Source organism: Labeo rohita, chromosome 24 (genome assembly GCF_022985175.1).
Source record: "Labeo rohita strain BAU-BD-2019 chromosome 24, IGBB_LRoh.1.0, whole genome shotgun sequence".
NCBI classification, from domain to species: Eukaryota; Metazoa; Chordata; class Actinopteri; order Cypriniformes; family Cyprinidae; genus Labeo; species Labeo rohita.
The window spans coordinates 9,992,573-10,005,852 of record NC_066892.1 but is presented as its reverse complement, the minus strand read 5'-3'; the positions used below and the strand labels follow the sequence as shown (position 1 = coordinate 10,005,852).

At 34.5% G+C, this 13,280-nt stretch overlaps 1 protein-coding gene across 1 annotated transcript in view; it reads left to right on the top strand.

Moving 5' to 3' along the window:
• Nucleotides 1-13,280, top strand: part of dip2ca (disco-interacting protein 2 homolog Ca) — a 147,453-nt gene that overhangs the window by 83,336 nt on the left and 50,837 nt on the right. Inside the window, 3 exon segments of the mRNA XM_051097956.1 lie at nucleotides 6,804-6,938; nucleotides 9,849-9,968; nucleotides 10,203-10,400. Coding sequence (XP_050953913.1) covers nucleotides 6,804-6,938; nucleotides 9,849-9,968; nucleotides 10,203-10,400 — 453 coding nt within the window.

Here is a 13,280-nt window from a genome sequence, read left to right as displayed (position 1 = left end):
TTGCATTTTAAAATTCAAATTTATATGCAAATAGAAGTAATAATATTTTACAATATTACTGTTTTACTGTATTTTTGATCAAATAAATGCAGCCTTGGTGAGCATAAGAGACTTCTTTCAAAAACATAAAAAGTTTTACAGACCCCAGACTTTTAAACGGTAATGTATATTGGTAGTTTTATAAATTGCTCATATCGTTTACAATAGGCTTTGCTTTGAACAGTAATTGAATTTAATTTTATTATCATGATGAATGAAATGTGTCTGTAATATTTTTCATCCATCCCTCCAGACTGGAATGGTTGCGTTTGTCTGGGGTTTTCTTGTCTCTGTGACGCAGATTTGCCAGCAGGTTCCCTCACGTGACGCAAACGTCATTTTTATTTGTCCTCCTACAAGCACCTCTGGGCTTTGAGGAAACTCCTTTTCCAGCACATTAGTGTCCGTGTCACTGAAGAGCAGGGGGGTGGGGTGAAGAGAGCGAGAGGGAAAGGGAGAGTGAAAGAGGGAGAGAGTTTGGATGTGGGTTATTTTCAGCCTGTTACGTAAGCACTGTAGCTGCTGGGTGTTTTCTCATACACTCATCACTGATGATAGAGGCAGGAGACGAGGCAAGGGAGGCCAGTGATGAAGCAGGAGATGAGGTGGAATACAAGGCAGGAAGGTCGAATGTGAGACAGGAGATTAGGGCAGGAGATCGATTTGCCAGTTGTGATTTAGATTTGCAAAGCTCTTATGTCAAATTGATTCAATTCTGATTTGATTAGATTCTAATTCATTTGGTCATACTGTATGTTTTATTCACTAAAAACAGCTAGCTCACAAAATGATTTGTTGTTGAATCAGGCTACATAGGTTGTTGTTTGTTTTTAGATTTATTTGTTTGAGAATTGAACCACGTTGTACTGTATGTTTTTAAAGGAGAACTCCACTTCCAGAACAACAATTTACAAATAATTTACTCACCCCCTTGTCATCCAAGATGTTCATGTCTTTCTGTCTCGAGTCGTAAAGTAATTATGGTTTTTGAGGAAAACATTTCAGGATTTTTTAATTGGTGCCCAATTTTGAACCAAAATGCAGTTTAAATACAGCTTCAAAGGGCACTAAACGTCACATGGAAGAAGGGTATTATCTAGCGAAATGATTGCTCATTGTTTTCGAAAAATATATATATATTTTTTTAAGCACAAAAGTTTGTGTAGCACAGGCTTTGGGATGCGTGTGCACGGGTAGTTCTTGAACGTTTCGTTCATTTTGAACGAATCTTTAAAGTGACTTGCGAAGAAAGAGTCATCTCGGGGAGTGATTCGTTCAGTCGCGCATGCGCAACTTCATTTTAGGTTATGTACTGGAATTAGTTCACCTGTTTCGAGTTGGGTTTTTGGAGTCGTTCGTTCATCTTATGGGGCTGTTACGTGATACTGATTTTGCTAAAAGGAACTAAATGACTCGAAAAAGATTCGTTCATTTTGCTGAACGAGACTCAAAGGTCAGAGTCGGTAAAATGATCTGAACTTCCCATCACTACTACGAATCACGTCTAAGTTCATCGTCTGTGTACTCTGGCTCAAAAAGGTAGAGTATGGTGAAAAACTCAATCTTATTTTCTTCTACAGTTTCAGAATTGTCCGACACGTTGTACCTTTTTTTTTTTTTTTTGTAAACAGCGTTTGACTTACTGGGTCTGTAGAGCCGCCCACGTTCGGTGTGACCTTTCGACATGATTCAGTAGTACGTCGTGAACGTGCATGCCAGAACCTGTGCTACACAAGCTTTTGTGCTTAAAAAGTATACACGTTTTTATTTTCCAAAAAAAATGACAGATTGTTTCGCTAGATAAGACCCTTCTTCCTCGGCTGGGATAATTTAGAGCTCTTTGAAGCTGCATTTAAACTACATTTTAGAAGTTCAAAATCGGGGGCATGTGGAAAATGGGCATCCGATGACCCCTTTAAAAAGAATCAGTTCTTAAGAGTCAATTGTTCATGATTTAGACTTCACTGATCTCAGTTTCTCTTTTTGATTCATTAAAAATAACTGGCACATGAGAGTCAATTGTTTGGGAATCAGATTATGCTGCATGTTTTGATTCACTAAAATAAAAGAATGAGCTCATAAGAGTCATTTGTTTGGGAATCAAACTACATTGTTCATGCTGTATGTTTTGATTCACTAAATAAAGAATGAGCTCATGAGAGTCATTTGTTTGGGAATCAACTGCACTGTTCATGCTGTATGTTTTGATTCCCTAAGCAAAGAATGAGCTCATGAGAGTAATTTGCTTGCGAATTCTTTAGAACTCGCACTGCATGTTTTTGATTTGTGTAAAAAGAGCCAGTTCTTAAGGTCAGTTGTTCATGATTTAGAGTTCACTGATCTCAGTTTTTGTTTTTGATTCATTAAAAAGAACTGGCGCAAGAGAGTCATTTATTTGGGAATCAGACTACGCTGTACCTGCTGTATGTTTTGATTCACTAAACAAAGAATGAGCTCATAAGAGTCATTTGTTTGGGAATCAGACTAGACTGTTTGTGCTGTATGTTTTGAGTCACTAAGAAAAGAACTGGCTTGTAAGCGTCATTTGTTGAAGAATCAGTCTACATTGGTAATGTTTTTGATTCACTAAGAATAATGACTTACAAAAGTCATTTGTTTAAGAATTGAGCCACATGTTTCGCTGTATGTTTTTAATATGCGAAAATGGACCAGCTCTTTAGAGTAATTTGCCTGCAAATTCTTTAGAACTCACACTACATGTTTTTGATTTGCTTAAAAAGAGCCAGTTCCTAAGGTCAGTTGTTCATGATTTAGAGTTCACTGATCTCAGTTTTTGTTTTTGATTAATTAAAAAGAACTGGCACAAGAGAGTCATTTATTTGGGAATCGGACTATCTGTACCTGCTGTATGTTTTGATTCTCTAAACAAAGAATGAGCTCATAAGAGTCATTTGTTTGGGAATCGGACTACACTGCTTGTGCTGTATGTTTTGATTCACTAAACAAAGAATCGGCTCATGAGAGTCATTTGTTTGGGAATCAGACTAGACCGTTTGTGCTGTATGTTTTGAGTCACTAAGAAAAGAACCGACTTGTAAGAGTAATTTGTTCAAGAATCAGTCTACATTGGTAATGTTTTTGATTCACTAAAAATAATGACTTACAAGAGTAGTTTGTTTGAGAATTGAGCCACATGTTGCACTGTATGTTTTTGATACGCAAAAAGCTCTTTCGAGTGATTTGCTTGTGGATTCTTTAGAACTCACACTGCATGCTTTTGATTTACGTAAAAAGAACCAGTTCCTAAGAGTCAGTTGTTCATGATTTAGAGTTCACTGATCTCAGTTTTTGTTTTTGATTCATTAAAAAGAACTGGCACACGAGAGTCATTTGTTTGGGAATCAGACTAGTCTGTTCTTGCTGTATGTTTTGTTTCACTTAAAAAAGAATGACCTCGTAATTTTTGGGAGTCATTTGTTGGGGAATCTACATTGGTAATGTTTTATGTGTTTGATTCGCAAAAAAAGATACACTGGTAGTCAGTCACATCAGTCCTGCAGTAGATGAGAGAGAGTAGAAGCAGTGCTGATGGTGGGTGGAAGCCAAGTCCAGGGGTCATGCCCTTCCTTAGTCACGTTCTCCATCACAGTCCCCTTCTGTGCTTGGCACGATTCCTCAGACAGGAGGCATCGCGCTCACTCACGTTCATTCTGTCGCCACTAGTGACAGCTTGACTTATCTCTCCCAGATATATGACTAATACTTCAGTTTATATTTATATATGAGAATACTATATATTTATATATTTATTTATAAAGTCAGTCAGAATCAAACTGATTTATAGAGAAACAGAGCTATAAATTAACTGTGTTTCGCTACTGAAATGAACTGAAATACACCACTTTATCTAGTTATGATATTAATGTATCATATCAGTCAGATACAAACTCAAGGGTCTACATAAAACTTTATTGCATTGAAAACCATCTATGCTGAACTAAAGCTAAGCAGCTAAAAGCTTCAGACTGTGTCGTCCTTGTTCACAGTGGATGTTTCTGTTAGGGCCATTTTGGGTGTTTTATGGTGTAGGAGGAATAGTGCTACCTCATTGGCATTCTCCTCATTCCCCGTGTCGAAATTACACATGGCCAGTTATTTCTCCCCGAATGGCTCGATTGGAGCATGGGATGTAATGGAAGGAAACTTGTGACACTTTATGAGCTTTTAGTGAAAGGTTCACCCACTGACATCTGCCGTTTGAAATTGTGCAAAATAAAGGTAAATGACATTTATTTACTCAACGTTAGACCACACAAACTCTGTAGGGATATCATAATGGTAATATGTGGTGGCCAAGGGCACTGAATGTGAAAGAGACATTTCAGAAGCGAGCTGAGGGGAATGAGAAAGAGGCCGCAGACAGCTGAGAATTTATGATCGGGACGGGAGGGTGACAGCAAGAGAGAAGCCCAGCGGACTCACCGAGTGGAAGTAAAGGGACTGTAATTAAGGAAAGGATGAAAAAGCTCTCCTCTGTGTCGCTTGCATTCCATCCGTCTCTTTCTCTGAGACATGTGCGTGTTTTCCTCAAAATCACTTCCTATCTGCCTCCCACCCTCTACTTTTAATCGTAAACAATGTGCCAAGTGATTCAGGGCTCTCAGTATCAAAGCCAGGTAGGACTGAAATTCTACTAGAGCAACAAACCAGTTACCAGTTGGTTTATAGGCAGTTTAATTTGGACATTGGTTGGTCAAGCTGGGCATGTTATATGTATAACATAGACTAATCAGCCAATGACCAACTTCAACCAGATATACATTTTTGGAGCACGATAGCTGGTTTAAAGCTTGTCCAAGTTGGTCATTAGCTGCAACAAACCAGTAACCAGTTAGTTTATACGTGGTTCAAGTTAGTCAATGGCAGGTCAATCTAGATATTTGCTGTATAATAAAAATTGATGAGCCAATGACCAATTTTTTTGAACATGGTAGGTGGTTTAAAGCTGGTTTAAAGGTGCTTCAGGTTGGTCATTAGCTGCTTATAGGTTGTTCGAGGTTAGTCAGTGGCTGGTCAATGGCCAACTTAAGTTGACTGGTTATTTGCGGTATAATAATAGATTGGTCAGCCTGCAGCTAATTGAAACAAACCAATTAACAGTTGGTTTATAGGTGGTTCAGGTTGGTCAAGTTGGTTTTGCTGTCTAATACAGATTGATCAGATAATGACCAGCTTGAAACAGATATTCAAGTTGGTTATTAGCTGCAACCAGCCAGTTACCAGTTGGTTTATAGGTGGTTCAGGTTGGTCATTAGTTGGTCAAGTTTGTTTAGCTGTGTCTAATATAGATTGATCAGCCAATGACCAGCTTAAACCAAATGTAAATTTTTGAAACACGATAGCTGGTTTAAAGCTGGTCCAAGTTGGTCATTAGCTGCAACAAATAAGTAACCTGTTAGTTTATATGTGGTTCAAGTTGGTCATTGGTTGGGCAAGCTGGATATGCTCTGTATAATACAGATTGATCAGCCAATGACAACTTGAAACAGCTATATTTTTGATCAGCTAATGACTAGCTTAAACCAAATGTAAATTTTTGAAACACGATAGCTGGCTTAAAGCTAGTCCAAGTTGGTTATTAGCTGCAACAAACCAGTTGCTAGTTGGTTTATAGGTGGTTCAGTTTGGTCATTGGTTAATCAAGCTGGTTATGCTCTGTATAACTCGTCAGCCAATGACAAACTTGAACCAGATCTATTTTTTTGGAACAGGATAGCTAGTCTAAGCTAGTCCAAAAACGCTAGTCCAAGCTGTTCACTGGCTGCAACAAACTAGTTACCAGTTGGTTTATAGGTGGTTCAAGTTAGTCAACAGCAGGTCAAGGTGGATATTTGCTGTATGATATAGGTTGTTAAGCCAATGAGCCAATAGCTGGTTTAAAGCTGCTCCAAGTTGGTCAGTAGCTACTTATACTGTAGGTTGTTTAAGTTAGTCATTGGCTGATCAGTGGCCAACTCAAATTCACTGGTTATTTGCTGTATAATATAGATTTGTCACCCTGCATCTACTGTAACTGCAAAAACAGTTACCAGTTGATTTATAAGTGGTTCACGTTGGTCATTGGTTGGTCAAGCTGGTTATGCAGTGCATAACCATATGCACATTTTTGAAACATGATAGCTGGTTGAAAACTTGTCCATGTTGGTTATTAGCTGCAAAAACTGTTACCAGTTGGTTTATAGATTTGTAGGTTGGTTTATAGCTGGTTAAAGCTGGTCCATATTGGTCATTAGCTGAGACAAACCAGTTACCAGTTGTTTTATAGGTGGTTCAAGTTGGCTGATGTGCAGTAGAATATGTACAGCTGGTTGTTTGTTGAATAATTTAGATTATTCAACCAATGACTAACTTGAACCAAATTGAAATATTTGGAACATGATAGCTGCTTTAAAGCTAGACCAAGCTGTTTGTTAGCAGCACCAAACCAGTTATATTAAACCAGCTGTATTATAGGTAGTTCAAGTTAGTCAAGCTGTTTATTCACAGATGGATCAGCCAATGACCAATTTGAACCAGCCATAAATTTCCTAGGACATGATAGATGGTTTGAAGCTGGTCCAAGTTGGTAATTAGCTGCAACAAATCAGTTTCTAAGTGATTTATAGCTAGTTGATGTTTTGGTCAATATACTATATATTATGAATTGAATAACTCTTTTGGACTAGTTTTATACCAGTTATAAACCACTTAAGATGGAGTTTCTCATTCTGCATTTTGATTCCTCCTCATCTTCCCAAACCCAGAGAATCACTCAGCCCCTCCGGACGTCACCACCTACACCTCCGAACATCCCGTTCAGGTGGAGAGGCCACAGGTGTCCACCGTACCCCGGACCACACCCAAATATGGCAACGCCGAACTCATGGAGACCGGAGATGGTGAGGGCACGAGAACACATATGGGAAAGAAAAGGAATGATGTTTTAGAGACAGCAATGACGTTTTCATTTCAAAAATCACAATAAGCACTGAAAGATTTACATGAACCATTTTCCTCAATCATTTTGACAGCCCATCTAGCATTTCTCTTCCACCCAAATTTTATTTATTTTGGCAGATGGTTTTATGCAAGCAACTTGAATATAGTCCCCCTGCAGCAGTCTGGGGTTAAGGACACAATAGTGGTAGCTGGTATAAATGCTTCAAAAGTATTGTTTACTGTTAGTTCATGATACGTAAAGCATTACAGTATGTGCACCAAAAATTTAATACATTAACAAAAGCTTGAATGTGATTAATGGCAATTAATCGCTATATATATATATGTATATATATATATATATATACACACACATATATATATATAGCGATTAATTGCCATTAATCACATCAGACTTCTTTAAAGACTATTACAAGTCTTACTGACCCCAAACTTTTGAACGGTAGTGTATATATATATATATATATATATATACATATATATATATATATATATACACTACCGTTCAAAAGTTTGGGGTCAGTAAGACTTGTAATAGTCTTTAAAGAAGTCTCTTATGCTCATCAAGGCTGCATTTATTTGATTAAAAATATAGAAAAAAAACAGTAATATTGCAAAATGTTTTTACAATATAAAATAATGTTTTTTATTTTAACATACTTTAAGATAGAATTTATTCCTTTTTTTATCAGCTGTTACTCCAGTCTTAAGTGTCACATGATCCTTCAGAAATCATTCTAATATGCAGATTTTTTATTAGAATGATCAGTGTTGGATAATATCAACAGTTGTGCTGCCAAATATTTTTTGGAACCTGTGATTTTTTTTTTTTTTTTTTTTTTTCAGGATTCTTTCATGAATAACAAGTTTAAAAAGTACAGTGTTTATTCAAAATATAAATATTTTATAACAATGTAAATTATTTATTATTAACTTTTAATAAACTTTTAATTATTAACTTAATACATCCTTGGTGAATAAAAGTATTAATTTCTTAAAAAAAAAAAAAAAAAAAGAAACAATAAAAATGTACTGACCCCAAACTTTTGAACGGTAGTGTATATAGAAACACAACAAAATGAATAAAAATTTAAATAAATAAAAATATTGTATTTTATTTCAATATTATTACTATTACTAATGAAATTATAGTAATTAAGTAATACAAAAACACGACTAGTTGATATTTAATCTATGTATGTTATCAAATTACTGATGATTTATATATGGTTTGTGTTGTAATGTAGGACCCTATGAAATCAATTTTATTTTTTCCCAAATTCCGTTTTATTTTTTTCCAAATTCCCGTTTTTTCTGTTTTAATTTTTCTGGATTCCGTTTTTTCCTGTTTTAATTTTTCTCAACTCCTTTTTAATAGTGAAATTAAATTTTATCAGTAAAAGAGCATTTCTAATTAATTAAAATCATGCAACTTATACAATTTCACATCATTTTAAATGAAGGTTTAACAAAAATGACATGTTTAGGGCCCTATGAAATGTTTTATTTTTCTCACCATATGTTTTATTGTTATCAAATTCTTTTTAGCATGTCTAATTATTTGAATGCATACTTAATTTATTCAAATTTATTCTTAAAATAGCCTTATGAAAGTCTTTTTTTTTTACCCTCAGAAATTCTGTGTTGTGTATTTGAAATGTTCTGGTTATCAAATGAAGGCATAAAACATTAATACCCTAAAAAATAATGTTTGTTTCACTAGTAGTTGTAGTAATTGTAGTAATATATACCTGGCACAGTGTCTTCAAGTTAAACCGGACTTTTATTTTTTACGGGTTGCCGTTTCTGCCTTTACAATTCTGTGTGTATATGATATAACGCTAGTTTTCCTAAAATGAAACGTTCAAAGGGTCATGAAGTGACTCTCAGCAGATATCGTTCATGTATTTATGTCCTCATTTAGTGAGACTAAAATCACCGCTTCAGTGTGTGTAGTGGACAAAACCGCTCGTCTTGTCCATTCATTAAAACAGAGACACGCAGAACATGCAGGATTCACATTTAAATGGTATTTTTGTGGCGTAATATTTACAGATACTAGTCCATATTGTGGTTTGATTTAAGTGTAAAGACCTACTTTTGATTCATTCATTCAAACTTTGATAAATTCCGTGACATTCCACGTTATTCAGTAAATTCCGTTTTTATGACTGGATTCCGCGTTCGGGTTTTCCACATCACGGAAATCACAGGGTAGGACCAGGGGTCCTCAACCCTGTTCCTGGAGATCTACCGTTCTTCCTTCAGCTCCAACCCTGATCAAACACACCTGAACCAACTAATTAGGATCTGAAGAATCACTTGATAGTAACAGACCGTTGTGTTTGATCAGGGTTGGAACTAAACTCTGCAGGAAGGTTGATCTCCAGGAACAGGGTTGGGCACCCCTGGTTTATACAGTTGTGTGTAAGCCCTGGAGATGATAGAAACAGTCTGCTCTGATGGATCCTCTGTTATGAAGCTGTGATTGAGGGCATTGATCCCACTCTTATATTATTACTCTTTAATTTGATCTCTTGGGGACGCCTCTGAAGGCCGCGTTTGACTGCATCTGTCAGAGGCATTAATCAATAATGTTTGTAAAATTGATTTGTTTGGGGTGAGATGAAAATTGAGGTGTTGGATACGGAAGTAAACACAACAGCGGGGAGTTGAAACATCTTCATTGTGCACATTCAGCCATCCATCTAATCTGTTTATGGCCAGTCCTTTAAACCCAGACAGCCTTGTGTGTGTGGTTATAGACTCGTTCATGTATTAATTATAATATTTGTTTTGTTTTTTCCCAAGTTTGTGTTTTTGTACATTAACACGTGTGTTTTTCTTAGGTGTCCCAGTTAGCAGTCGTGTCTCAGCTAAAATCCAGCAGCTTGTAAACACACTAAAGCAGCCCAGACGACCTCCACTTCGAGAGTTTTTTGTTGATGATTTTGAAGAACTCCTAGAAGGTAAGTAGAGCTTTTTGAGCTTTTCTTGTAAACAAAAACAAATAGAGACCTTGAAAACAAATCATTCGTTTGAATCTGTTCTCGTCTCGACCACAGAAACAGCACTGATGAGTGATGATTCAAATGAACTGGTGATTCAACAATTCACGAACGAGCCAATTCAACAACAACAACTTTATGGATGATTTTTTTTTTGCACCCTGAATGACCATGTTTTGCCTCTTCCATTTTCAGTCCAGCAGCCCGACCCCAACCAGCCACGGCCGGAGGGCGCTCAGATGGTCGCTATTCGAGGGGAACCGCTGGGAGTGGTCACTAATTGGCCACCATCTTTAGAAGCTGCACTGCAACGCTGGGGGACCATCTCGCCCAAAGCGCCCTGCCTGACCACCATGGACACCAACGGCAAACCCCTCTACGTCCTTACTTACGGTAAAATAACCAGCCATACATATAATGTCCAACATGTGCATACAACCATACTGGAAGAGAATAATATGTTTATTCATTCTCATAAGACGTTTCATACTTCAGATTGTTAGTAAGTGTAATAAATGTTTATCATTTTATAAATGTGTTACATTGGATTTTATTAAATTATTATTATATATTGTATTCTATTAGATTTCATTATTTTTTATTTTATGGTACATAAAATGTACTTTATTTAAATTAGTTTAATTCAATAATTCAACTAAAAAAATTTATATTAAGATGAAAACTGTTTGGACACTGATGTCATGCATACTATATGAATGTCTTATTTTTATGACTTCATAGTATTATTATATTATTTATTAAATTTTATTATTTTAGTATATTTTATATGTTATATTTCATTATTTTTATTTTATATTATATTTTGTCATAAATAAAAATTTAATTTATTTAATTAAGTTTAATTCAGTAATTCAGTTTTTTAAAAAATACAATTTTTGCATTTAAGATGAAAACTATTTGGACACTGAAGTCATGCATAATATATTAATGTCTTATTTTTAGCATTTTAGAATTATATATATTTTTATTTATTATTATAGATTATTATATTGTGTTATATTTTATCATAAATAAAATATAACTTTATTTTTCAAACCAATTATGATGTATTTATTTTAAAGAAAATATAAATAAAAATATAAAATAAAAATAAATAAATATATATATATATATATCTTTTTTTTTTTTACATTAAGATGAAAACTATTTGGCCACCGAAGTCATGCATAATTTATGAATGTCATCTTTTTACCATTTTACAATTAAATAATATTTTATTTTATTAATGTGTTATTATAGATTATATATTACATTTCATTATTTTTTATTATATTATATATAATTATATTTTATCGTAAATTACATATAATTTATTTATTTTTCAAACCTGTTAGGATGTACTTATTCTAAATAAACAATTTACAATTCAAAATTGTCATGAAAAGAACAGTAATTCAATTAAAAAAAATACATACACACCCACACAGACATATATGTGTGTGTGTATATGTGTGTGTGTATATATATATATATATATATATATATATATATGAATTTATTATTATAGATTACATATTAAATGTTAGGGTGTATTTATTTTAAAGAAATATTATTATTTTTCAAACCTGTTAGGATATACTTATTCTAAAAAAAAAATGACAATTCAAAATTGTCATGAAAAGAACAGTAATTCAATTTAAAAAAATATATACACACACACAGACATATATATATATATGTATATGTGTGTGTGTGTGTGTGTATATATATATATATATATAAATATGAATTTATTATTATAGATTACATATTAAATTTGATTTTTTTTTTTTTCAAACCATTTAGGGTGTATTTATTTTAAAGAAATCGCACAACCACTTTAAGTCAAAATTTTCACGAAAGGACAGTAATTAAATTATAATTAAATGAACCATGAACCATAAATTATAATAAAAATATAATTGAATTATTTATTTAATTAATGTATTAACTATATACAATAAAATACAATAGAATTGTTTTAACATTTAAGATGAAAGCTATTTACACGCTGAAGTCGTGCATAATATATGAATTTCTGATTTTTGTATTATTTTAGCTTATAAAGTATTATTCATTTATTTTTTTATTAATCAAACATTTCACAAAAGGATAGTTTTAAATTAAAATTGAAGTTTAGTAGAAAAAAGCTTAATTTGTTGCAGATTCCACTTTTAGATATATTTTCTATTGTAGCATTGTTATTTATAAGTGTGTCAAAAGTGTCCAAATATTTTTGTGGTCACAGAATATACTGATATACTTGTGTTCACCTTATGCTAACAGAAATAACCTTGTCTCCATGTTTATTTATGCTCAGTCATGAGAGGGAGATCATTATAGGGCTTGTTTTGTTTACTGTGTGTGTGTGTGTGAGGCTCTCAGCTGATTTTACTCAATGAGGATCCTGCCAGCAGCACATCATGGGTGAGAGTGTGAGGAAGGGATTGCAGTGTGTGTGTCTGTAATGGATTGGTATTCCCTCTTTCTTTTTTCTAAAAATTGAAAATGATCATCAAGCCACCTGAGCTTAATGATTTCTTCATCTTTACACACACACATATACTGTACCCTGACCAACAGACAACCTCTACTGCCTCGGTTTGCAGCGTGAGCCAGAAAATTAATGGCGATGGCTGTTTGTGTGGCGTACAAACCCCTCCCCAGAACCCACCGGGGACTATCACCCTCCTCGTCAGCTCGTTAAAAAACCTCGCCCAAATCAAAAGAGTAATTAACTTTGCACAGAACGCAGGCGCGGAGCGAGATCGCTATCTCACTCACGCCTTTTTGCTTTCAGCGGGGTGAGTTAAATCCTGATAACGGCAGGTCAAAAATTCAGCGGGACAGAGGAGATAAACTGCTAAAACGCCCTGCGTGTGACTCATCCAGATGCTTAAACTTTAAGTAATTTGGTCATTTGGTCCCAATCCATGTTTGTCCTTCGCTTGCCTTTCAGTCTGTGGAATCTATTCACTTTTTTCTTACTTCGAGTTTTCTAAATGTAGAGGATCTTAGAGTTTTCTTTTTTTAGAGCTGTGCCTATAATAAAGTCCTCTGAAGTCATATGATAGCTTTCTGTGAGGAACATGAGCAAGCTGAATTAATTATTTACTGAAAATCTTTCTCTTTGTCTCAAATCTCATTTGCACTTCCACATATTCAAACTGGCAGATCTTGTTTGGTTATGAGACGCAATAACCAATAGTGTTTCGAATTTAAGTCAGTCACATAAGTGTTCTTTTGAACATACACATATGAGTCAAAAGTTTT